Source organism: Vulpes vulpes, chromosome 3, assembly GCF_048418805.1.
Source record: "Vulpes vulpes isolate BD-2025 chromosome 3, VulVul3, whole genome shotgun sequence".
Classification (NCBI taxonomy): domain Eukaryota; kingdom Metazoa; phylum Chordata; class Mammalia; order Carnivora; family Canidae; genus Vulpes; species Vulpes vulpes.
This window is the reverse complement of record NC_132782.1, coordinates 56,838,918-56,866,721: the sequence shown is the minus strand read 5'-3', so window position 1 is coordinate 56,866,721 and position 27,804 is coordinate 56,838,918. Positions and strand designations below refer to the sequence as shown.

The 27,804-nt window shown below is 42.3% G+C and overlaps 1 protein-coding gene across 3 annotated transcripts in view; it reads right to left on the bottom strand.

Moving 5' to 3' along the window:
- Positions 1-27,804, bottom strand: part of KLHL6 (kelch like family member 6) — a 109,826-nt gene that overhangs the window by 41,371 nt on the left and 40,651 nt on the right. For 2 of the 3 annotated variants that reach the window (XM_072752584.1, XM_072752585.1), the window contains one exon: positions 17,794-17,909. Coding sequence is in view for 1 of the 3 variants with exons in the window: in XM_026007240.2 (XP_025863025.2) it covers positions 17,794-18,080 (287 nt within the window). In the remaining 2 variants the exon portion in view is untranslated. Of the gene's footprint in view, positions 1-17,793; positions 18,178-27,804 lie in introns of those variants that run through there. The other variant, XM_026007240.2, reaches the window with a different exon arrangement.

Below are 27,804 nucleotides of genomic sequence, written 5' to 3'. Positions count from 1 at the left end.
GTGTGTTCTCACTTTAGTTTGCTGGTGACAGGTGCCTTTGGAGTAAAGCATTTATTGCACCCAAACAGAGCTGGGAGGCTTGTGACAATGCCAAAGCCTTGCCCCAGAAATACTAATTGAGGCAGTCGCCATACTGCTAAGCAACTGGACTTCCTGAAAGTCAGACACATGAACAGAGCCATTATCTCCCAACCGAGTCTTTGAAATGGGAAGGTCCCAGGGTTGAGCCCTGATGATAGCATGCATTTACCCAAGCTAGGACTTCCCTGCCAACACTGAGGGATTTACCTTTAGGGGTAAATGCTCCTCCTCCCTTCTCCACACCTCCTATTTATCTCTGGAAATCCCTCATCAATTTTTTCCCTCATTGCCTAATCTGCAAAACAAAGGTAACTGCTTCTGGTTTCCCAGGAACAATTATAAACATCAAAAGTCACAAATCCCCAGAAAGAAAGAGACTGAGAAAAAGAGAGAGAAATCACTTCACTAGATGACTTTTTGGAACTTTCTGTTTTAACCAATGAGATCTTCCTCCTAGAGTATCCTTGTGTCCTTTTTCCCAGCTCCTTTTAATCCTCCAGTAATCCTCCCACCCTTCTCTCCCTTCTCTTCTTCTCTTCCCTCAACTGGCCTCTTTCTCCTTAAGAATATGACAGCAAGAAAGAATAAATATGAATTCTGCAAAATTACTAAATCCCAACTTGGAAGCAGAAGGGCAATGATGTCATTTGGGCAGATGACTGATTTACAAGCCACTTTTGTCAGCCATAAATCTTCTTGGCCAGAGACACACAGAGCCAACTATAGAACCTCGTGCCTTTTAAAACAGTGTCACATACGACTCACCTTGCTGCCTCTTGATCCCATAAAGAACTCTGCCATCATAGCAAGCGCAGTTTCTTCCCAGCTCAGCCTGTCCAAGATTTGGACAACTTCACTTGCTAAACCTCCCTTTCTTTGAGTCCCTAGAGAAGCACTACCCAATAGAAATATAATGCAAGCCATATGTATAATTTCAGATTTTCTAGTAACCATGTTTTTAAAAAGTGAAAGGAGATAAAATTAATTTTATTTAACCCAATATACCTCAAATGTTATTTCAACATGTAATAAATATTTTTAAATTATTAAGATAACCTACATTCTTTTTTCCACACTGAGATTTCAAAATCCCTCATGTACATTAAACACATCCCTTGGCCTGGGTGATCAGTTGATTAAGCATCTGCCTTTGGCTCAGGTCATGATCCCAGGGTCCTGGGTTCAAGCCCCGTGTCAGGATCTCTGCTAAGCTCCCTCTCCCTATTACTCCCCCTGCTTGTGCTCGCTCTCTCTCTCTGTCAAATAAATAAATAAATAAAATCTTAAAAAAAAAAACCCAAACACATCTCAATTCAGACCAGTCATAATTCAAATGTTCAATAGCTGCATGCGGTTAGTGGCACCTTGATTAAGGTAGCACAGCTCTAGAGCATCACCCAGATCTGTAATCGTCTCAGGAGGTAAAGTGAATATCACCCACATAAATATGGAAAACAGGACATTTGGCAGGAGACGATGGGCAGTGATGATAGGGTCAAATGAAGCTTCACAAACTAAGACAACATATTAACAGAGTCCTACCAAGGTAAAATTTAGAAATGCTATTTCACCTACAATGTGATTTTAAGATTAGGAAAAGGTGAATTTTGTTGAATCTACATGATCTCAAACATTCCAATGAAAATTGTAAAAGTCCAAAGTCCACAAGAGAGATGTCTTCATATTAAGTAAGATAAGTATATACATTGTCTAATTCAGTGTCTTGCATTTTGAGGGGCTCTTTTGAAGCCTATGTATTTCTCATGTGACATAATTATTGGGGTCTCTGGTATCATCTGGACTCTTGATCAGGCTGTCACTGCTAGACACAGCTTCTGAATTCTCTCTTGGAATCAGTCACTGAATAACATCTTGCTCCAGCTCAGCCCATGTCCAAGTGGGAATTCTGATTATCCAGAAGCTGACCCCTTTTGGGCTAGTGATGCGTTAGGGGTATAAGAAGAACAGACAGGGGGAGGGAGGAGGCCACGCAAGACGAAAGTCATCCAGAAAGCAATTTCTGTCTGATCCTGCACAGGACCGCTGGGGAACACACTCCAGAGTTGTCCCCACAAGAGACAAAGAGGCTGGTCTGTGATTCTCTAGCACCTGCTGACAGTCTTAGTTATGGGCTTCCCCACAAGTAGGTAAATTCTCAGACACTTCTGGCTTTCTGTGTGTGTGAGTGGATGTGCACATAAGCAAAGAGGTTCCAGGGGCCTAGAAGAGGGTAGGAGGAAGAGCCTGCAGGGCTGCTATTGGAAGGCAAAGAGGGCTGTGGTCTAGTCTACACTCTGACTTTGTACACGTGAGCAAACCTGTGTCCTCCCATGTAAAATGATATTATAATAGTCCCTACACCACTGAGTTGTTGGGAAGAATAAGTAGGATAATATAAACAAAGTGGTTAGCACAATACCCAGCACTTACTAAGGGAAGGCGTTCTGGACCAGATCAGAGGAATCTTGGCAGACTAGTGAGAGATACTTGGAATAGGCAGGCCCATCACACTCTGCCTTGCAACTCTTGACTTGTCAGCATTTGGCCTGGTGCCTATTGGGTAAGTGGGTGTCAGAGTCACCTGCACTGCTGTCCACTGCTCCTCCAGAATAGAGTTAGGGCTATGGCTACACACAGACTCGTCCAGAGACATTAGCATGGTGCCCGTCACATATTAGGAGCTCAGTAAATGTTCATGGGAGAGAGAAAGGAAGTACCCTAGAGACAGAGTCCTCTCTCTAGGGCTCTTTTTGCCTGCTTTAGCTCCCAAAGTCCCAACATTTCTCTGCTCTCCTCAAAGACTTTGTCACTGATTTTCCACCACTTAAATACACTCTCCTGGGCCACAATCATGCTGAATACAGACAGGTGAAGCTAGAAGAGATCTACATACTTCTCATAGACCAAACTCTCAGGCCTCCTGCTGCTCTTATGGGCAGTCCATGGAAACACTTAGGCCAAGTTGGGACCCCATGAACAATATATAACCTCTGTAAGGTGGGTTACCCCTAGATTTCCACTTTAATAATAGTAATCTCTTACTGTTTATATTTGTAGCACTTTGTAGGACAAACAATGTATCTTATTTGATTATTATACCCATTTTATAACTGACAGACTGTAGAGGTAGAAGTTAAGTGAACTGCCCAAGGCCATACAGGTTGTCAGCAATAGAATGGAGATGAGAATCTAGGACTTTGGGCTCTTATTCTGGAGCTCAACAGTGTACTTGAAACCAAGAAAATCAGCATGAGTTCAAGGCTCTCTTTGGAGCGGGGGGGAACCGGACCAAGTTTCCCTCTCTGGAAACAAAGCTAAGTTTGTTGCTATTTACTCCTTGGCTTATACTCGAGATAAATAAAATTTCTATGTAATAAAAAATACTTTCTAGACAGACACTGACCAATTCTCATGAGATTCTTATAAAACAGAGGTAGCTATTAAGATCCTCATTTTATAATAGAAATAGTCTCAAGCAGGGAGCCAGTTGCCCAATACTCAGCAGTGAGTCATGAGTCACTAACCAATCCCAAAATAGAGGTTGGGCGAGTGAGCTATCTCCCACAATAGCCATAAAAACCTCCATAGGTTTTGGAATGAAGTCAGGGTGTGGTCCCAAACATAGCTTGAGCCATACTCTTTTCCGAGCTCTGCCAGCCTTATTCCTCACACTTCATTCAAGTCTCTGCTCAGAAGTCACCTCCCCAGAGAGGCCCTCCCTGATGCTGCCCCAAATCTAGTCACTCCCTAATATCTTCACCTCCTTTATTTTTCTTTATAACCCGCCACAATCTGAAATTAACTAGTTTAGCAACTGTCTCCCCTCTATAACATGAGCTGAGGGTACGGATTGTGCTGTACTCACCTCTGTATCCCTGGGGCTAAAACAGTGCCTGGAGCCTAAAAGTACTCAGTAAATATTTGGGGAGAAAATGAATGAGTGAATGAATGAGCAAATGAACTTGTCCTTCCTAATCCCTGTGTGTTTGCCTTAAACAAGAATCTGTCCCTCCAAAATTATCAAACACCCTTGGGAGAATCAGGCCAAGGAGACCTGTCTTATTGTGCCCTCCATCCCCATAGAGAACTCCCATCACACCCCCAAGTCCAGGGCCTGGAGCTTGAAAAGGACACAGCCACACTGGAACATTTTACTTCGACCTCTGATGAGTGCTAACATGCCTCTGCAGTTCCTAAATGTTACCAACTCAGAATCTTTCACCCAGCCCAACATTACTATAGTTCACCCCTTCCCTGGGCCTCCACACCTGCCTCTGAACCCCCTGTCTCCTATACCTCTAACTCCAATCACAGGCCCGTAGACCAGTACCCCCTCAACCATCCCCACTATCTCATTCCTAGGCTAGCTCCCCCCATGCTGCCCTCTCCTCTATACTTCCTCTAATCCTCTCACCAAACCATTTATACCTGAAACTAACTCTGCATCAATGAGACATTCGGCATTGGAATTGCTTTAACGTTGGTTGACTGAGTTAAATTCTATTTAAGAATATAGATGTTGGGGCACCCAGGTGGCTTAGTCAGTTAAATGTCCAACTCTGATTTTGGCTCAGGTCATGATCTCAGGGTTGTGAGACAGAACCCCATTGTTGGGCTCCGTGCTGAGCATGGAGTCTGCTTAGGATTCTCACTTTCCCTCTCCCTCTGCTCACCACCCTCAAAAAAAAAAAAAAAAAAAAAAAAAGAAAGAAAGAAAGAATATAAATGTTGAGTGTTTACAGCTGGTTAAAATTTTTTTAAATTAGTAATTATGTGCTGGTCAATGAACACTATGTTAAGAAAATATTATTTGGATATAAACCCAATTTGGATGGCCAAAGGGGTCTCTACTCTAAAAAAGTAGAGAGCAGATGCAGGGGTGACCTAGCATGGGATGACAACAGAAGTGTTGTCATCTTCTGATGGTCTCTAGGACCTCTAAGCTGAGAGCACAAACATTTTCACCTGCCACTCCTAACCAAGAAAAAGACATAAACATTTGGTTCAGCCTCATATCTGACCTTAAGGTACTCACTAAGCCTTATGTTTTTTTTTTTTCTTTTTTAGAGAGAGAAAGAGCCTGTGAGCAGGTTTGAGGGAGGGGCAGAGGGAGAAGGAGAGAGAGAATTTCAAGCAGCTCCATGCTCAGTGTGTAGCCCAATGCAGCACTCAATCTCACAACCCTGAGATTATGACCTGAGCCGAAATCAAGAGTCTGACCCTTAACCAACTGAGCCACCCAAGTGTCCCCCAACACTAGAGTTATGCCCATGTCCCTGGCCTGCAGACACTTAGCCTCAAAACCAGTGGGTCTCAAAGAATGTTCACTGGAGACCTGCATTGGAATTCCTGGGGTTACGTATGCAGAATCCTGAACTCTACCCACTACAGACCCTACTGAATCAAAATCCCTGGCTATGGGGCTGGGAATATGAATTTTATTAGGCTCCTCCAACCTCCACTCATAATTCTTTGGCAATCCAATGTTTAAGAACCAATGCCCTAGGAGAGGTCACCTTACTTTCTTTTTTTTTTTTTTAATAATTTATTTTATTTTATTTATTAATGATAGTCACACACAGAGAGAGAGAGAGAGAGAGAGGCAGAGACACAGGCAGAGGGAGAAGCAGGCTCCATGCACCGGGAGCCCGACGTGGGATTCGATTCCGGGTCTCCAGGATCGCGCCCTGGGCCAAAGGCAGGCGCTAAACCGCAGCGCCACCCAGGGATCCCACCTTACTTTCTAACATAAGCTCCTTTGGCTCACCCTGAGAAGGAGGAGATTGCACAACATTCCATGTCAAAGAAATAACTAACTGTGGTGCTGGGACACACGTGCCCTTGAAAATCCTCCCTTGCTGGGCAGCCCAGGTGGCTCATCGGTTTAGCACCGCCTTCAGCCCAGGGCCTGATCCTGGAGAGACCCGGGATCAAGCCCCACTTCGGGCTCCCTGCATGGGGCCTGCTTCTCCCTCTGCCTGTGTCTCTGCCTCTCTCTCTCTCTCTCTGTGTGTGTGTGTGTCTCTCATGAATAAATAAAAAATCTTAAAAAAAAAGAAAAGAAAAATCCTCCCTCCCTATAGATTCTCCCTTTTACCTTTTGAGATCTAACCCTCCTAGAATTCTGTGAGGCCTAAGGCTGCTCCCAAACTGGGGGTGGGGTGCGGCACGCAGCCTCATACGGAAGCTAGCCTCATGCTGGCCTTTTAGGTCTTTCTCTAGATTAGCTGTATAGATATGGCCACTAGAGCTTATATTCAAGTAATAGTGCATTAGAGCTAGGAGTTCTGAAGCAGAATGTGGTGCCAAAGCCCCATTAATAATAAACAGTGGACAATTCTCTGTTCTTATCTCTCTGTTCACATGTGAATCTCACATATCTGGAGGGGAGACTTCCAAGAAGGATTTGGGGGTTCATGGCCATTTCTAGAGACATGACTCACCACATGCTGCCATCTCTACCTGGGGCCTGAAGTCAGCACCCTGAGCCCCCAGCTGCTGGCTGAGGGTGCTCCAAACTGACAGAGGATCTAGAACCCCAGAGATGCCCCCACCTGAATCTAAAAATCAAGTCCTGAAAGAACTGCATTCTGCCAAACACTTTGCTCAAGTTTAGCACTCCTCAAGGACATTGCACATGGACTCTTTGGGGACCAGAGCTCTAGCTATGTTTCTATAGAACCAGAGTCACTCCCAGCCCCACTGGACCTTTGCTGAGGCCTCAGCATGCCATGTAATGCAGCCCATCCAAATGTATAACAGGAAGAAGGGCTTGTTCTGTCCTGCAAGATCAAGCAGGCTAGAACATCAATCACAAACATCATCAACAGCAAACGCTTATGGCCAGGATTCAGCAATGATTCAACTACAAGGTTATAACAAGCAGTTCTTATTTTCCCTGTCCAACATCATTCCTAATCTTCTTAGTAGGCATACCCAAATTTTCCTTTGGGAAACTATCGCTCTTCCAGTATCAGTCTAGGAGGTTTGGATGGAGCTAGCCCCACCTCTTAAACCAGGAGTGAGCATAGTCCCAAGTCACATACTAGTCTCCCATACTGCAGGGATCAGTTCACTGATGGGCATAGGAAGAAGCCAGTCCAATTGAAGCCAATTCTAGAACTTTCTCTGGAACTACTGGGAAAGAGAATTCTCTGCTATCATGGTTGAGCTGGGAGAAATAAAAGTTTGGAGCTACAGGATATTTTCTTGCCTCCACAGGAAGCCCTCTGATTGCTTCTTCCCCCAGTCTGATTTAATGCCCCTTCTGTAAGCAGAACTCCATCACAGTACTTATCTCTGTACTGAAACACTGATTTGCCTGTCTCTCTCCTCTAATTGATTTTGAAGTCAACAGGAAATCAGAATTCATTAATCTTTCTAAACTCAATATCTAGTAGAGTGGTTTAGTGAAATTCCATTTATCTATCCATTCATGTATTCATTCAATCAACCCAAAGTGCTGTGATCCCTAACCCCACCTTTCAAGAATTATTCACTGGGCATCTGCCCCTCCTCTTACTCCCCCACATAACAAAATGCCCTTGACATCTACCTCTGACAAGCCTGAGCTTGCTCTGCGTGACACATGATCTCTTGAATGTCAGTGAATTCTTACTAGACCCCGGACCTGATACATTATACGCAAACCTGCTGGTGGGTAATTTTTGTAGATCCTTGAGTGTCACCTCAGAAAGAGCTATGATGCAACTTTTGGTTTGTGTTTTAAAGTCAGAGCAGTATCAGCACTCCTGTAACTACTGTGGCCTTAAAGCTTTCCACAGAAGTTAGATGTAATAAAAGAATGCCTACTCTTACAGCTTGCAGAGGATAGGAAGGTTGCCTAAATGATATTTTTTTCATAGCAAGGAAGACTTATCTTTATGCAAAAGTGGCCTCTCTAGGGGCATTTGGCTGGCTGTCAGTAGAGCACGTGACTCTTGATCTCAGAGTTGTAGGTACAAATCCCACATTGAGTCTAGAGCTTACTAAAAAAAAAAAAAGGCCTCTGCAAAAGAGCAAAAGAACTTAAAGTGGCTTATACTAAAGCTTCAGAGGTTATTATAAAATACAAACCAGTAACAACAAAAAGTAAGAAGATAAGATCTAAGTAATTAAAGTAGGAGAATATATCACTGAAACCTAGGCTGAAGTAAGCTCAGGCACTGAGCCTCCTGATAGCCAAAGCAAAGACAGAAGTACAATAAGTTAGCTAATAAAACAAAGTAAACTGGGATTTACTATCCCTCTTTAATGTACATTTATTTTTCCTTTTGTCTAATGCTTTCCCCTTTGGGGAAATGCTCTCTCAAGTCCCACTCAAATCATGTGGCTCAAATAGAAACTCTCACCTTTTTTACCAATATCTCTCCTCTCACCGATCCTTCCCCATACCCTTTTTGGCTAACCTTGGATTCCTAAACTAAACTGGGCTGATCCTTGCACCCCACTTCCCTGACATAGTGATTGGTCTAGGATTGGGTAATTGGATGGAGCTGAGCCAATCAGTCTTTCCAGTCTTTCCTTTTCAAACTGAAGCTAGCCCCTCAGTTTCTCTCCGGAACCAACCAAAGAGAAGTGAGTTTCAGAGCTACCAAGAAGCAAGCCCCCAACCATGTGGCAGAAGTCCATCTGAGAAATCCCACCTGAGAAATAAGCCAAGCGAGGGTTGAAGAAACACTGACTACATTCAAGGCCCTGGTTCCTTTTCTCCACAGTCTCTGCTGCATCCCGGCCCTTCCTATGAATTGGCTATGTGGCCAAATACCTTCCTCTTTTGCCCAAGCTGATTTGACCTCAGTTTCTATCCGTAGCAACCAAAAGAATGCTGACTATAATAGGAACATTGAGCAACGTGATGGATGGTGAGCTCCGAGGCAGTTTTACCAATGTTCTACATATGAACAACTCTTCTCGTGGGCTGCTTGGTGTTTACAATATTAGAATCTATTACAAATCTGTATACTTGACATAGGGGTAAAGCTGAGAACTTGAGATGTGAGTGATGAAAATATTTCTCTGTTGTGTTGTAGTTGAGAGCTCCATGGAGCATTATTCAAAACAGAAGAATGGATTTTCTGATCTTGACTGAAGGACAAGCCACACACCCTAGACACTAGGGGTGGAGATGACAGAAATGAATTTTTGTTGTTGTCGTTGTCAGGTAGGCTCCACACCAAGTGCAGAGCCCAACACAGGACTCAAACTCACTATCGTGAGACCAAGACCTGAACCAAGGTCAAGAGTCAGACATTCCACTGACGTTCAACCAACTGAGCCACCCAGGCACCCCCAGAAATGATATTTTATTAAAAATTCAAAGGACCCGACTACACTTCTACCCTGGGGCAGCAACTCCTGTCCAGTACCTTCCAATGCTAAAAAAAAAAAAAAAAAAAAAAAAAAAGGTCTGCAGGAATCACTACGTAGGCTTAGCATATTGTGTCCAAATAGTCATGTGAGTAAACTGTTAAATCCACAACATTCTGCTTTGACCAGGATGCTACCTAATTAGTGACAGAAACTGCAGGAGGAATATCAAGTTTTTATTGACATCAAATATTTACAAATTGTTTGCTGAATGCCAGCCATTGCAATGGTATCAAGGATTCTCTCATAGCTCATACTTTTAGCCAGTTTCTTGACCATGCATGATGGATGGTGTGTCTGCATGCCACATACTCTCACAGGTATACTGGGGGCTAAATATTTGAAGGGAGAAGAGAAGTAAAAAGTGCAAAATAATTTTTAAAAAAGATTTTATTTATTTATTCATGACAGAGAGAGACAGAGAGGCAGAAACATAGGCAGAAGAAAAAGCAGGCTCCACACAAGGAGCTCGACACGGGACTTGATCCTGGGACTTCAGGATGACGCCCTGAGCCGAAAGCAGATGCTCAACTGCTGAGCCACCCAGGTGTCCCAAAAAGTGCAAAATAATTATCCTATTGCCTGTAAGATCTCAGGATCCTTCCTCTGATGCATTTGAGACAAGAGTCATGGAATTCTCTAATACTTGTGTATTTTTCATGATATCTTAACCCTTATTCTGCACCTTATGCAGGCCTGGCACATAGTAGCTGCATGTAATGGACTCTTGCCAGCTTTTGGCTGCCCAGCATCTGAAGCCCTTCATAGGTATGGCAAACTCTACCTCTGAATGATACACAGCGTGTGGCAGAGGCCGCAGAGGCCCAAGGCATGCTTTTCCAGCCTTTGTCACAGTTAATGCATTGGCATGTGTAACTCAGGCTTGACCAATCAGATAAACTAACTCCAGGCTAGGAACTGGGAGTTGGTAATGCAAAGAAGGAGGGACAGGGGAAAGCCCATTATGGTGGAGGCAGCAGAAGCATCAGCAGTCTCCAGTTTTCAGGAACTGCAAGGGCAACAGTGCCAGTGGCCAGAACTGTGTTAGCCTCCAGGATCCCGCAGTAGCAGGAAAGTCCTCCCCATGACATGGGTTGATTGGCTCTGGGCTGTGGTCCTGGCCACTGCCTGCTTGTTTTCTAAGTTCGGCCTTCCGGGGGACTCTGCAAGTTACCTACATAAATCCAGTTGATTTCTCTTAAAATGAAGAAATCTGAGTTATTGTCATGCATAAAATGTTTAGGCAAATGAATTCATAAATAAATCAACTTTATTATGTGTATTTCATAAACTTACTGGGATAGCTATACATAAATCATTAGCTTCATTGTGTTGTCTAACAGCCCTGAGCAATAAAAAGGCCAAACAATTCCTCTAAGATGCACACAGCCAATAAATGGAAGGATATAGACTCAAATGTCAATGACAAGATTTTAAGATGGTGTTTTCATTACACCAAGCAGTTATTGGTGCCTGCCTCAATGATGTCCTATAGGTTCTTGAGGCCCTATACTTTCAAAGTGTACTGTCTCTTCACTTCACCTCCTGACCTGCTTCCTTATTTTGTATTAAATCCCCTGACCAAGGCAACCCGGGTAGCTCAGCGGTTTAGCGCCGTCTTCAGTCCAGGGCCTGATCCTGGAGACCTGGGATCTAGTTTCACATCAGGCTCCCGGCATGGAGCCTGCTTCTCCCTCTGCCTGTGTCTCTGCCTCTCTCTCTCTCTCTCTCTCTCTCTCTCTCTCTCTGTGCCTCTCACGAATAAAAAAAAAAAAAAAAAATCCCCTGACCCAGACTGGTGTCCTAAGCCATGCTGAGTCTTTGCTGCTTTGAGGGCGTCTGTCAGATCAGGCCCCAGACACAAATTGGCTTGAATGTTCCCACAGTACTCTGCTTACCTCTGTGTGTGTTGTGCGTGTGTGTGTGTGTGTGTGTGTGTGTGTGTAGGGTGGGGCTTACAGGCACAAAAAGGCAATTTTTACATTTTCTCCTCATTTTCAGCTTAGGTAGACCATTCTAGTATGTGGTGGGGAAAAGGAATTAATGGTCTTACACAGGAAACGTCCCAACAGCCATATTTCTGCACCGTGGAAAGATCTGTTTTCAGTTTGGATCGCAATGGGGAAGCCATTCTTCCTATGAAGTAAGTTCCTTGGAGGGTAAAATTTTAGGAGACAATGTTATCTACTTGTTGTTACCTAATTGTTGACATTGTGAAGATTAAACCAAATGAAAAAAAATCCAGCAAAGTTCCTGGCATGCAGTAAATACTCAAAAAATGTTGGCCTTTCCAGACTGCAAATTGCAAAGAATACTTAACACAAATACGTTTACTACCATATTATTTATTTAAAAAAAACCAGAATATTAGAAGTAACCTGCATTCTCAATGAGAGAATGATTTTCATACTATGCATCTATTAAAAATGGTAGCAAAAAAATAGAGTCATGAAAACTATGGAGGAAAGATTATAATGAAAAAAGATACAAAGCAAGATGCAAAACTGCATGTAAACTATGTTTACAAGTATGTAAAATATTCCTGTGAAACAAGGTAGAAGAATAACACCAAAATAAAAACAAACTGTACCAGAAAGTTCCATAATCCATTACCCCCAAATCTTGCAGGCAGATGTGCTCTGGCATTCAGAATTGTTTGGACATTACCATATCCTGAATATTAAATAGCACCCTCAGCACTCCTTAATCCAATGCACTCCTACTTCAGCAGTGAATAAATGGATAGTGGCCCTAAGTGGAATAAACAGACTCTAAGTAGCCTTCCCTCAGTTCAGGACAGATGTCTCCATCAGGCAAGAGCAGTTCAAGACACAGACTCATCCACAATAAGTTATAAAAACCTTTCCAATTATCAGCACTTTGAGGATTTTAGAATTGCAGATAAGAAATTACAGACCTAAAGTACGTAAATATTAGTCACCACATTGGTTCTGCCAAACGAACAATATTAAAAGCATAAAATGCTTGACCGGATGGTAGAAGTATAATCACCAGTTTGCTTGAGTTCACCACTACGGCAACAATAATCTTCAATGCTTTCACCATTAACCAGATTTCTAATCCAGATCCAGATGGCCTTAACTCGTTTTCTTTTGCATTTATTTATTACCTGTGCTTACTGGCTCCTTTGTAGACACCTTACACTATTATGTAGAGAAAGCAAAGGCTTATAATGTTTACACATGGTTTAAGACTAGCCTCTCACCTCACTTTCTGCCTTACAGTAATTGGTTGATATATAATAATATATAATAATAATATTAATAGATTGGGCCCACAATGCCATTCCCATGCCTGACCTGTGCTTGCTTTTTGTAGCCAGTGGTCAAAGTCCCTTCACCATGGCCTCATAGACTGAGGTACAGAGGTATGAGACAGAAGCCAAGGTTCAGGCAGATTTGGGCTATCAGCAGCAACAAAGGAGTTTGCTGTTGACTTAGCCACAGCCTGTAAGTTTTTTTATACATGTAGGAAGGCCGGTCATCAGGTAGGACTGTGAGAAACCAGATGATCCCTCCCTACATCACCATTCCTCCTCTCAGCCATCCCTGGGACTCACAACATGATTGCCCTCAGGGGTCAACATCATTTATGGAGTGTGCGTATCCACTGTGCCCTGCCCCCTAAAATGGTAAGAACCACTGGTTTAGATGGAGATATTTGGGAGATGGGGTTCAGCATGCAGGATGCACAACTGGTTCCAAAGACTTTGATCTGGGGCCATGGCCAGAGGCATAACACAAATGGCAGCTTTCTTAGCAGTCTTATAAAAGACACTAGCAGTCTTATAGCATTTTAAAAAACATTACTATGAATGTTAAGTTATGCTTCGCTTGATATTCCTGCCATGAGAATATTCAGACACCTTGCCATTTGGTTGTTTGACATTTAATGTATGCCATGAGCTACTTTTAATAAAGTAGCTTTTCTTCTCCTTTGCCCTTTACTCAGCCTCAACACTGTGTATCTTCCCAAATTCCTCACTACACTCAAGACTTTTAAATAGGTCCCCAAAGGGAACTATATTGTCTGAGTTACTAATACAGTCCCTGTTTATAGCCACTATGGCTACATATGCAGCTAGACAATAGCTAGGCAGTGGGTCCAAAAAACATGTATAAAATGATGTCAGTGAGCAAGATTCGGGGCGGGGGGGGGGATGGAACTGGGAGATTCTTTGATTCACTTGACCACATGAAAGATCATTATAAGAGGCTGTGAGTGAAAGACAGCCCCCAAATTAAACAAATGGGGATGCCTGGGCGGCTCAGTGGTTGAGTGTCTGCCTTTGGCCCAGGGCATGTGATCCTGGAGTCCTGGGATTGAGTCCCACATCAGGCTCCTTACATGGAGCCTGCTGCTTCTCCCTCTGCCTGTGTCTCTGCCTCTCTCTCTCTGTCTCTCATGAATAAATAAATAAAATCTTAAAAAAAAATTTAGCAAATGGAAAAAGGAATGAACTATTAACTTCAGGAAAGATAAAAAGCTTTATATGAAACAAAGTGTAGGGATCCCTGGGTGGCTCGGCAGTTTGGTGCCTGCCTTTGGCCCAGGGCGTGATCCTGGAGTCTCGGGATTGAGTCCCGCATCGGGCTCCCTGCATGGAGCCCGCTTCTCCCTCTGCCTGTGTCTCTGCCTCTCTCTCTCTCTCTCTCTGTGTCTATCATAAATAAATAAATCTTTAAAAAAAAAAAGAAAAGAAATAAAGTGTAACATTATCACACAACTTGGCTCAGCAGGAAACAATGTTTTCATGGACATAATGTAAATTCTTAGTACAAATTTCACCAAAAAAAGTGATAACATTATATTGAGAGAGTGTAGGGAAGGGAAGTGTGTGGTAAGGGAGTTAGGTGTAAGGGCTAAGTCCTTATCAGACATACAGGAAATTAATAAATGATGTCTAACATTGAGAAATCAGGAAATAATAGATAACCATATTTTGAAGAAATATAAATATTAATACCAGAAGAAACAGCTAAATGTCAAAAATGGTGGCTTCTGACAAGGAAAACTGAAGGGTAGAGAAGGTGAAGAGGAACTTTTGTTGTTCATTATAAGCCTGTAATATTTGGCTCACTGTTAACTATCTGCACATAGTACTTTTATCAAAACAAATTTTAATTTTAAAAAATATACATGAAAATTTGAAAGACTATGAAGAGAGGGTTCACAGAAAAAGAACTATAGATGATCCTTAAGCATATAGAAAGCTTTTTTAAAAAGATTTGTTATTTACTCAAAAGACACAGAGAGAGAGAGAGGCAGAGACATAGGCAGAGAGAGAAGCAGGCTACGTGCAGGGAGCCCAATGTGGGACTTGATCCTGGCACCCCAGGATCACGCCCTGAGCTGAAAGCAGATGCTCAACCACGGAGCCACCAAGGCATCCCAAGAAAGATGTTTAAGCTTATTAAAAATAAGAGAAATACAGAGTGCCTGGGTGGCCCAGTTGGTTAAGTGTCTGACTCTTGGTTTAAGCTCAGGTCATGATCTCAGGGTCATGGGATCGAGTCCCAGGCTTAAGCAGACTACCTGCACTCAGCTTGAGATTCTCTCTTCCTCTCCCTCGGCCCTTCCCGGCTCAAATAAATAAATCCTTTTTTAAAAAAAATTAAGGGAAATGCAAATTAAAACAAAACTGAGATACTGTTTCTCATCTGTCTGGGAAAAATCCAAAACTTGGAAGCCATCTTCTTTTGGCAAGCCTATAAGGAGTGTAAAATGATCGAACCCCTATCAAGGAGATTCTGGCATATCCACTTAAACTGCAGGTGCATTTCTCCTTGACTCAGCAAACCTTCTTCAAGAAATGCACCCCCAGGTACTCCTGCATGCATATAAAATGACATGTAGAAGGTTATTCATTATGACATCGGTGTATAGTAAAAGATAAGAAACAATCCAAATGTCAGTCAACAGAGGACTGGTTAAATACACTATGGTTCAATCATTCCATGGAAAATATTTATGTTTTCAATGAATAAAGAAAAAAACCTTACATAATTTAACAGGCCCTCCCAAGCACAGAGGGCTGTGTCGACAGCCTCTCAGACACAGCAGACTCTCTGCCCTTCCGAAGTGCAAGCATAAAGGGAACTTGGCTCCCAACCCCTTTCAAAACCATAGAAACAAAAGCAAGACAGGCTGTGAGGCAATGTCTGATTTCATGTGAGACCTAGGTCAAAATCCCACTTGGTCACTTTATTAACTGAGATACTCTGGGCTTTGGTTCCTCATCTGTAAGTGGGGATAAAACTACCCCACTCACAGGGTTGCTGTGGGATAGTGCATGTGACACAGATTGCACAAAACTTTGCTCACAGTAAGTGTTCAATGACAGAAATTATTCTTCAGAGCAATACTAGAAAAAAGAATCCTGTCTCCAGGACTGTGTTTATTATAGGAGGAAAGTCATCTTAGAAATACCAAGATAAGAATCAAAAGTCACTGCTCTGAAGAAAAGAATAAAAGGAATTTCCCTCCATAACCAGGCAGTTTTGGAAGAGACGCTTCTTACACAGGCGTACATACCATGTACGCAGCCTCCAGCATCTCATTGTTACCAACTCCTCTGAGGACCAGTAGACACTTACCCTAAGTATCCCACATCAGCATGGTTGGAAGGACCTGGGCCCAAACACCTTCCAGTTAGGGTGAGAAACCCAAGGACCAGAGGAACCGGTGATCTACTTGAGAGCACACAGTCAGTAGTCCTGTTCCATAAGCAGGACAAACCACTAACAAAATTGCTAATGGGGTATAACTTTGTGTGACAACCATTTTCCAGTGATTAAAAACAGAATGAATAAACCTAAAAATGGGTACTCAGGACATTGATCCAAGAAGCTGACTTTCATGTACTTCTGAAAGTGATTGTGATCGATGTAAAGATATGCTCAGAAAAAGTAAAAAAGTAATGTGTTTATCTGTGTCAACTTGTCTTTATGACTGTGCCTACACGTTACCGTTTATATAGTTCCTATGGAATGAAGCCTCAAATATAGTGGCAATTTGTATTTTAGTAAAAACAAGGATTTCTAGAACATGCCCAATCCCTGCTCTAGCAATGATTACATATGTGAAGTTGGGTTTCCATTTCCTCATTCGTAAAAGGGAACATCAGCCACCTTCACCGCACTACTGCAAAAATAAAATCAGATAACTATGTCTGTCTGGCACATAGCAGGCACTACTTCCTGCAAACCCAGGTGTCCCCTTGTCTTGTATACATATGGGATCTAATCATTCCACAACAATTCACTGACCCTGCTCTCTGAATTCCCTCTAAGCATCTTAGAAAAATGAAAAAATAAAACACTTTTCATGATATTTACATCTGTAAATACTTTTTAATTTCCTCAGTCAGAACCAAGAGTTAAGAAGAATCTTATTAAAAAGAATGATAAAAACAAAAAGAATTATAAAGGTGTTTCTTTTTCAAGTTTTCCAAATACCTTCTTCATCCTCATTTCCCTTGGGGACTGGTTCCCACCATGTCTACACTGATCTGGAGAACTCTGAATCCAGCCCTATTCACTTCATTCCTGATTATTCCACATTCCTATCCCAGGCATTTGCTTGTGGTAAACATTCAATAAATGGTTCTAAGCTGAACCAAACAGAATGAGGTGAAGACTTTCAGCAGACATAGTGAGCATCTACTATACTGTAGGCACTGTGTAAGAGCTTTTTCCTTCTCATATTTAATTATCACAACCCAGAAAAGTAATCATCATTGTCCCCAGCTTACAGATGACAAAACTCAGAGCATGCAGTGACTTGCCTCAAATCCCAATGTCAGGAAGGGCAGGACAGGATGGAACCCAGGTTTCAGAGTGTGTTATAACTGGGAGCCCCTCACTGCTAAAGCACCTTTGTTACTGCTTTCTTTTCCAATCCACCCTCTAAGTTTCAACAAGTCACTCGATAACTCCCAGAGAGGGGCCACAACCTTTTCTCTACATCTGCTGGTGAACAAAGACAACATCATGTTTCCAACACACTAGTCAGACCAAGGGGGAAGAAATCCCCATGACTTCAGTAATTTTCCATCCTTTGGAACAAAAACACATATCCAGAAGATTCCCCATAACATATAAATATTGCTTTTAAATTATACTAATCTCTCTTTTAATATGCCTTAAACCCTAAAATCTATGGTTTAATAGCTTCCTTCCTTATATCTTGAATAGACACACAAATGTAAATAGATATCCAAAATGTACATACAACAGCTACCTAGTTAGATCAGGCTCTCACATCAATACCCATTTTCTTTAAACCTGCACCCAATTTGACTGTAATCCTAGGCGCGCTGACCTGAAATAGTTGCTGGCTGCAGCAAGCACCACGCGGTGGCAGGAGAATTCCTGAATGTCCACACACAAGATGACATCTGTCAGAGCATTTTCCACACGGAGGGTGTCCAGGCCATTCTGCAGAATTAAGGAGAGTCCCGTGTCATCGAATTTTACCTTATCCCCATTTAAGATTTCTACCAGGTCTCCCCTTTTCTGGGAGGGCTCATTTGTAGAAGGTGCCAAGGGCTCTTCCAAACTCTTCTCTACCACGTCGCCCATGGTCCAGGAGCCCCTTTGTCCTGCCATCTACATCCAGACTGAAGGAGCGCCCAAGCTTCAGGCAGGTCACATTGCAGAAGCTGGGCGGATTTCCTGTGCAGAGCCCTCCACTTATCACCAGCTGTCACACACACACAACAGGAAGTCTCGTACTTTCTCATCCTGTTACTACAAACGCCAGTAACTTCTATTCTTCTTCTTTCTGTGAGTCAACAAAAGGTTAGAAATTACTTAGAAGGGGTGTGTAGAAAGGGGCTCCACGAGAGAAGGGGTAGCTTCTCAGAGTCTGCTATTAGTGCTATGGGGTTATTTTGGTCCATCTCCCCCTCATATCCGTAAGCAGGAAGCCTCTGATTCTGGTTATTACATTTGTACCTCTGGCATTTTTATAATCCAAGTCCTCAATGATAGGATGGGCAGGGAACATTATGCAATCTTCCCCCTCCCTCTTGTCAGGAGTCTGAGACCCCACGATAAGCCCCCACCCAGTCCCTTGGGAACTCTGGAAAACCCACTTATTGCTGGCATTCTCATTTATATCAGCACCGCACATCTTCTGCCCTTGTCTTCCTCCCTGCTCAGGGGAAAATAATGTCATAGCAAATATTAATGTTCTCCCCCTGCCCCAAGAAAGTCTATTGTTTCAGATATGTCTCTGGGGACAGAGAAAAAATGGTCTCCAGAAACTCCATCCCCAGAGTCTTCTCTCTTAGTAGACTAATCAGGGTAGGTCAACACCAGATTACCCTAGCGAGTCTCCAACTGGTCTGATCTCACTCAGCATCTATTGGTCATGCATCTGATGGTACACCACAAAGTGTCTTCAGTACCTCTGCAGGTCTCTGTTAAATAATAATAACTACCTTTTCATAAACTCCCACTATATTACAGATTAAAGAAGTTAATTTATTTTAATGCATTTTAATCCTTGTAAGAACCCAAGGGGGCAAATATGATTTTCCTCATTTTACAGAGAAGGAAACTGAAGCTCTGCTCAAGTGAGTGGGAGAACCCAGGTCTGTTTGGCTCCAAAGCCCATTTCTTCCACCATCATCAGGCTAAGAGAGCTGTAATATCATGTTTGTCCTGACTCCTGCATCTCCCACAGAGAACCACAGGCCTTTTCTGCCATGGCTGCTCCAGTCCACAGCATCTCCCCAAAGGGGCCTTTAAGGTCTGGTTCCTGTTCTCATGAACCATCTAGCAGTGGGAAACACTGGCTGCTCTGATCAAAAAGGAGTCCCAATCCTTTCTCTGCCCTGGTTAGTAACTGAGCCCTCTTTAGGGGTCCTGGTTCTGCCTCAGCTCTTCTTCTCTTCCATGGATACTTCCTAATGTCAGCGTCTTTGTTAACTCCCCTCTACCAGACTTGTGCTATATCCAGAGCTCTGTCAATCAAGACGGTTTGGTCTCAATAACAGAAAAGCCCATCAAAAGTGGTTTAAACAATAGAAGTCTCACATTATAAGAAACCAGAGATATGGAGTCCCAGGTTAATCCAGAAACTCAGTAATGTCATCAGGGACAAGAATTTTTCCATTTTCCCATTCTGTCATATTCTCAATGTGATGGAGATGCCACCTCATGATGACATAATAGCTGCCACAATACCAAACAATCCAAAAGCAGGACAGGTCTCTTCCTTCATCTCTATCAGACTTCTCCTAAGTCACTTGACCACTCAGCCCAAGCTCCAGAAAATACAAATAGAATAACGTGATTGCTTTGCACCAAACATGATTCATCTACTGCCTCGAGTCCACTTTCCCCAAGATCAAGGGTCTAATAGCCAAACAAAATCAGGGCCTCTTAGCACAGAGGAGGGGCAAGGGCTGGTGTGCAGTTAGCCTCCTGTGCCCACTACCAGGACATGCACAATCCTGACTCTTCCTGCAGGCCTCAACTAGGAGGAGCTCAGCACTTCCACCTCCATGACTCCAACTACCATCTCTGTTGCAACTAAGGACAACACATAACCCAATCTTTCTCATGGCATCTTGTCACCCAGAACCTCTCAAAGTTTAAACAACACTGATCATTCCAATCCACCCTCCAATAAAACAAAATAAGAATAAAACTCAATTTTCCATTCATGATGGATCCTGTTTACCAAGTTCCCTTATTATTTTTCATATGCCTTCCAAGGCCACCCACCCCATTCCCTTGACGTAAGCAGGTTAACTGTTACCTTGCCCCCACCCTTACATTTTCCTAGTAGGGATGCACACACAGACTTGTGGCATAGGTGTGATAATGCTTACAATTGGATTTAGTGCAAAGGTAAAAAACACAACCAGTTTGGCATCCATGTCAACCTGGATATGCTCTGAGATTTCAGTATGAACTGATAAATATTCTTTATAGCTACAAGCAAAATAACCCTGTTCTGTGGAAGTTTTATTTTCCCTACCAAGCAACAAAATGTACAAGCCACTGGCAAAAGCTTTAATACTGAGAAAACTATCGTAATTATATTTTACTAGGCCAGTTGGCTTTATAGTGCTTGAAAGGAATAGATTCTATTATTAGGCAAATGAGTGGCTTTACTCAAGGGAAATCTCTCTTCCTAAAACCAATAGGTTGCCCTTCTAACCCTGTCAACTGTCTTCTCTGACACAACTTATAGTGTCAGAAGTAAGTCTTAAGTCCCCTACAAAAGAAGAGCCACTGTTCTGTCATGTTAACTTATTACTACTAAAGCTACCATTTACTGAGTATCAACTACATTTCAAGAACCGTGAGAGGCTCCTTGTGAAGCCTGATGCACTTCATCTTCCCACCAACCCAGGGCAGTTAGGTATTATGATCTCCATTTTAGAGACATGAAGACGGAGAAGATCACATAGTAGATATCATGTCCATGTCCCTTCGTCTGTCCTGGAGGTCACCCACAGATAGTTCCTATAAGCACACTAAAAGCATCACTGTGCCTGAGAGCATTCTCCAGCTACGAGAGCATGTGGGCTCATTAGAAGGCACCTGCAACTGAGAGCCAGGAGTTGAGAGATAAAAATGCTAGCTTTCTGTCTCTTTGTGGGACAATGCTGAAGTGTGTTGTCCCCATCAAAGACTCTCAGAGGACTGAGCTCTAGTTGTCCACAGTAGTGGACACATTCATCATTCATCCTCTAAGGGAGGGAAGCCTCTGATACCATTTGTTTATATCTCAGGGTAGAAAAGGAAAAGTAAGGATTGCCCCCCTCCCCAGAAGATTTGTTTACATTCCAGAATAAAGATTTCTCTCTCAGGAGGAGGCCATGTGCCACCTGCCCTATATAAGCTCTGAGTCTCATAATTTCAGCATTAAACTTTTATGGGCAACCCCACTGCACATTCAGGGTAACATCAGGCTTTCATCACATTATCTATAGATATAGGAACATAGGTAATTGGTAAGAAGATGGTCTGTGTGTAATAAATGATCTTTTCTCAGGTTCAGAGATTTTGTATTTCCTGTCAGAAAAAAATTTTGAAATGTATACATACATACACATTTAACATGCAATTCATTCTATTTATTTATTTATTTAAGAGCGGAGGAGGGGAGGGGCAGAGGGAGAGGGAGAGAAGGAAATTTAAACAGGTTTCACACTCAGCCTGGAGCCTGACACAGAGCTCCATCCCACAACCCTAAGATCATAACCTGAGTCGAAAGTTGGAAACTTAGGGGAGCCTGGGTGTCTCAATTAGTTAAACCTCTGACTATTGGTTTCAGATCAGGTCATGATCTCTCAAGTCCCACGTGGGGCTTTGCATTCAGTGTAGAGTCTGCTTCAAATTCTCTCTCTCTGTCAAATAAATAAATATTAAAAAAAACAGAAGTTGGAAGCTTAACCAACTGAGCCAGGTGCCCCAATGTGCAGTTCATTTTAACTTGATTTATCCAGAACAAGCGGCAAAAAAAAAGGTGTGGGAGGGTAGAACCAGCAGAATGAACAAAGTAGAACTTGCTTTACTGTCTAAATGCAACTGAAGGAGATCTGCACTTCATACTTTCCTGCTGCCTGCAAAACTTAACCTTCAAGATAAGTGTCCTTCCCACCTTCATAAAGCTTCCCCAACATGCCTACACCTACTGCAAACCTTGCATGTGTACATACTGCACTGCTCACGCTTCTGTGGATGCATTAAAGCACTATACTGTCATTATCTGGCTGCTCGTCTGTCTTCCCCAGTAAGCTATGAGTTCACAAGTCAAGTCATATACCCCAGAAGCCCAATTACATATGATTCAGTCAAGAAATAAGGGGTAGATAGACAGATGTCATGGTTGGATTAAAGAATAATCAAAAACTGGAAGAAGAGCTCTGCCTTGGTAGCTAGTGGCTCTCTTAGCAGGAGTGCCTGCATGGCTGAGCTAATGTGTGAGTTGACCTGGGAGAACAAGAAGAATTTATGAGAGTAAAGGGAGAGGGTAAAGGCTTTCCAGGGAAAAGGAATGAACACACCAAAGGGGTAAGGAACAAGGAGTATTTGGAGAACTATAAACCATTAGGTACAACTGGAAGACAAGTTGAATGGGATAGGGTTGGAAAATGGTGTACAACAGTAAGACACCAGGTCAGAGGGGGCTGCCCCCTGCCCCCTAATTCCCTGCCCCCTAATTCCCTGCCCCCTAATTCCCTGCCCCCTAATTCCCTGCCAGTTGGGGTTCCTGAGCCACTGCAATGCAACCCCCACATCCCAATGAACATGGTGGTATGAGCCTGAAGCCTGGGTACCACCTCCCCGCCCACCAATCCTGGGGGCTTAAGGTAGGTGCCAGCCGGAGGCTGCTTGGGTTCCACTCTGCATTAGCTCCCAGACAGACATGAATGGATAGCAATGGAAAATGGTATTGGAACAGTGGGAATCAGCAATTTTGTACAGGAAGCTTCGGGGGATGTTATTTACTGTAGTCTGCCTAAAGTCGGGGCAAAACTGGACAAACAAGGTTAAGTTCAGTGTTTTGGAAAGTGTGAAAGCTGCTAGTGAATGCTATTTTCCTCTATCAGGAGAAGTAACTGAAATTAATGAAGTTCTTGAAGAAAATCCAAAGTTTATCAACAAATATTGTTATGAAGAATGTTGGCTGATCAAGATACACGCAGTAATCCTTCAGAACTGGATGAATTAATGAGCGAAGAAGCATATGAGAAATACATAATCTATTGAGTAAAAATGGAACCCCTAAATAAACTAGTATGAAACAACTTAATCTAGCATTGTTGTCTTAAATTAGTGATGGATAGAGGATTTAAAATTGCAACTTCTAGCAGTGCCAATGGGTAAGAAACTACTTGCAACAATGTTCATGGAAGAAAATACCCCTTGACTTTCTAATGATTACAGATAAATACAATATGCATCTTTTTTGCAACACTCTATGATTTTTAGGCTAGGCTCCAGTTATAATATTCAGAATCCTGAAATTATGTGTGGTTAAAAACTAGTTATAAAAATTATGTAATTTAAGAATAACATTGTAATCTAAGCCTTAGGGAATACTGTAACTTGCTTACAACTATCCCTGTATTGGGGTCAAAATACTTAAATGATCTTTCCATTGGAAATAACTGGCAGTGTTGAAAAATTTATTAGTTGTATAGTCTCAGATAAAGAACTATCTTAATTTTGCAATATACTGTGCTTGCTGGTGCTATTTTTACACAATGAGGCAACAGCCTTGCAAGAAGATAGTTTAATAATAAAACATTCAACTTCTTCCTTAAAAAGAGAGAGAGAGAGAGAGAGAGAGAGGAGAGAGAGAGAGAGAGAGAGAGAGAGAGAGAGAGAGAGAGACCAGGCCAGTGAGGGGATCTGGACGCTTGCCCTCTGGCAATGATGCTGAAACTGGAGCATGCATCAGTATAATCTGGGCCCCAACCCTAGACCTTCTAATTTGGTGGGTCTAAAGTGGTGTCTGAGAATTTGCATTTCTGACAAACTCCAGGTGATACAGATGCTGCTGGTCCTGGTACCAGGTCCATTCTTTAGGAACCACTGTCATATGTGAATCTGTTGGAGGCTCTGCAGGTTTTTAACAAAGGAGAAAAGGACTCTGATAAGGGATTTGAAAGGCCATCAGGTGGAAGAAACTAGAGGATGACTCCAGTGAATCAAATCAACAAAAAAGAGTTACAGGCAGGCCACTTGGAACCCAATATGAAGAATTCTCAAATCCTTAGTGTCATCCCAGGCTGGGCTCCAACTACTTCAAACAAATAATTTGTAGATCATGAAATAAACCCAGGTAATTAAGTGACTTCCCTAAAGTCACACAAGTAGTTAGTAGCCGAAATGGGGCAAGAATTCAAGACTTGCAGTTGCTGAGCCAGTGCTTTATCCACCCCAGGCCCAAGTAGCATGATCAAGACTTTGTATGTATCTTGCTTGTAAGTGGGAGATAACCGGAAATATCCACCCATCCCTCAAACAAGAGTAGCCTTACTTTCTGTTCTGTGATCTTCTTCCAGTTCCAGTTAATACATGAGGATCCAGAGGACAAAGAACCTCCAGCTTCTACTTCAGATCAGGTTCACCTGTGTATCCCCCCTCATGAGTGGAGCACCCCAGCCTACCCCAATCCCATCCTGCAGATACTGTGGCCTGGTCTCTCTTCCCTGCCTGATTCAAAGCTGCCCAAGACTCCTAGACTCTTGCCCATCAAACACTAGCCCTGGGCCCCTGAAACCAACTCCTCTAGACAACCTTGTCCCAGCTTAATAATAACAAAAGATAAATGCTTTCATAAAGAACAATGAGCTGGGGGCCTGCCTGCATCAGAAACAGGAAGTTGGGAAGTTGCATGAGAAGGAGCATAAGGCTGATCTAAGTGAGGAGCTCAGACACCAAAATCTGAGTACAAGGCCAAGTCTAGACCGAACTGCTTCATTTAATCTGGAGGTGATTATTTTTTAAAAGATGTGTCAAGGTTTTATTTTCTCTTACAAATGCCACGTACAGAACTTCCCATAGCATAACTTCATTTTTTAGTCACCATATTGAAAGACTTGTCACATACTGGTTATGTTTACCTATACTCTCTTCAGAGCCACCTAAACAGGTTTCCGAACATCACTCTGAAATGTCCTCTACAGAATTCTGAACATAAAGGAAGGTCAGGTGTTCCTGAGACCCGCACCAGGTGGTTCTGAGCAACCTCTCTCTGAAACAATGTCCACAAAATAGGGAGTCAAAATTTAGAAGTGAGCTCAACCAAACCTGCTGCAAGCCCCTGGGTGGATCCACAGGCCAATGGCAAAAGTTAAGAATGACCTTCAACAAATGGCAAAATCAGAGAAGCTTACCCATAATACATCTGTCTATATCCTGCAGATTTCTATTTCTTTTTTTAAAAATAACTTTTGTTACTTTATTTCTGATTATAAAACAATCATAAACCAACTTCTTGAAAACTTGGAAAGTTCAGGAAAAAAATCAAAGTTAATATCTGGTGTGTTGGAATAGACTTAAACTGACTAGAGAGATAGAGTTGTATTTCTTCCCAACTTCAAGTTCAGTGATATTATGTTGGTTGAAACTAGCCATAATAGGAGTATTTACACTACAGAAGTTGGTAAATGCTATAAATCATCATTTTTTGTTTGTCTGAAATCCAGTTATGAAACATTTACCAACACACAACCAATGTACCACCTTCCCCTTTCACCTGTGGAGGTCCTGAAGTTACCTTGAATCTGGACCCCCCTCCAGCTCCAGTTAAGGCTCTACTACTGGATTTCAGAGAAATTCTGCCTAAAGCCCCCTTTTCTCAAGGTAGCTTGATTGATCCTCTGCTCCTTACATCCAAATGGGCTTCCCCGGAAGAGAAACAGCACTACCAGGATGTTCCTCTGTCTGACCCTCACACTTACCAGCATATCACTCTTCCTCCACAGATGCTAATGTTGGCCCCACCTCAAGGAATCATATCTGCAGCCCTTTGAGCTTCTACACCTGCCCTGATGGCAATTCCAGCGTTCTCATAAAGGGAATTTCCCAATACACACTTACTTTTGAACCACTTATCTTCATATAGCCTCACTCACTGTCCCGTTATGATTCCTGTCCCAATTCTCCTCTTAGCCAGGGTTGCTCAAGATATTAAAAGTTTTTCTTTTCTTCTTCTCTTTATTTTTTTAAACCAGAGCCACCATACTCCAATAATTCACCAAAATTACTATCACAAAAGGAAAGAAGAGAGGCACCCATTATATGTTTTCTAGGCCTTTTAGAAAACACGGACTTGTTCCTTTTTGAACAATGCTTTCCCTTAGGTCTACAATATTGTAGATTTGGATCTTCTAGATTTGGATGTATGTGGCTAAAGGCATGATACTGCTCCAAAAGGGGCATGTGCCCATGGCAAAACTAGAAGAGTCTACAATATTATCCAGCATGCCATTGATATTGCTGTAAACAAGTTAAGGATAATATCCTTGCCAAGAGAATTAATGTATTAATTGAGCATATTAAGCACTCTAAGAGCCAAGATAGCATCCTGAAATATATGAAGGGAAATAATCAGAAAAAGAAGGAAACCAAAGAGAAAAGTACATGAGTTCAACTTGTTGAGGATGAGGAAAATTTTATCCCTAGCCTGCTTGGTTCTTTTGACTTGTGTAATAATTAAACTGACATAAGATAGATTAACAGGAGAAAAAATAAATTTAATTCATGTGTATGGAGACTCATAGACATGGGATCTAAGGAGTATACATGGCAGGCAGCTTTTATACTTTCTAGACAAAGAAACAATAAATTTCTGACAAATTGGTAAGACAAACTTAGGTTGGGGTATTAACTAGTGGAGAATCTATGCAGAGTTTGTTCACATAGTCTTTTTGGCCCTCAATTTCCAATATCTAACGACAAGCGTGTCTCTATACTTCCTGGTACAGAGACAGTACCTTTCACATGAAAGACTTATTTCCTGCTTTCTGGAGACAAAGGAAGATCAGAGTGTTCCTCTAGCACTGGCTGTTTCTTAAGTAACTTCAGTTCAGAATAATCAATATGTCACTGTGGCACATCTTGGTACACAGCCTGCCCTGAGCCCAAACAAACTGAAATGCCAGGCTGCTTCAACCAGAGAAGCACACTTTGTGAAAACCAATGGAAAGGAATCTGAATTTCCAGAACCCATTCTTTATGAATTCATGCCATAATGGGAAAAAAACATAAATAAAAGATCTCTGGACGTTAAAAAAAAAGGGTATTAATGGCTCTGGTGGCAGCCCTCAGGTTTGAAGTTTATGGAAGAATGTTAGTCCTGCGAATAAGCTGAAGAAGAGAGGCAAAACCCTAGTCTTGAAAGAATAGCAATATGAAACGTGGTACACAGAGGACTAAGGACTAGAGATAGGCATAAGGTTAAAGCAAGGTCAGTTGATTACAATTTATTGAAAGGATTTTATTTATTTTTTTTAAATTAATTTTTATTGGTGTTCAATTTATCAACATACAGAAAAACACCCAGTGCTGCTCATCCCGTCAAGTGTCCACCTCAGTGCCCGTCACCCATTCCCCTCCAACACCCGCCCTCCTCCCCTTCCACCACCCCTAGTTCGTTTCCCCGAGTTAGGAGTCTTTATGTTCTGTCTCCCTTCCTGATATTTCCCAACATTTCTTTTCCCTTCTATTGAAAGGATTTTAAAAACAGGTCAGTGTCTCAGTATCTTTATCTATAAATTGAAGAGAGTAATAGTCTCCACCTCAATGTGATTGTGAAGAAAGGGTAGTGAATGAATATATGTGAAGCCTTTAAAAT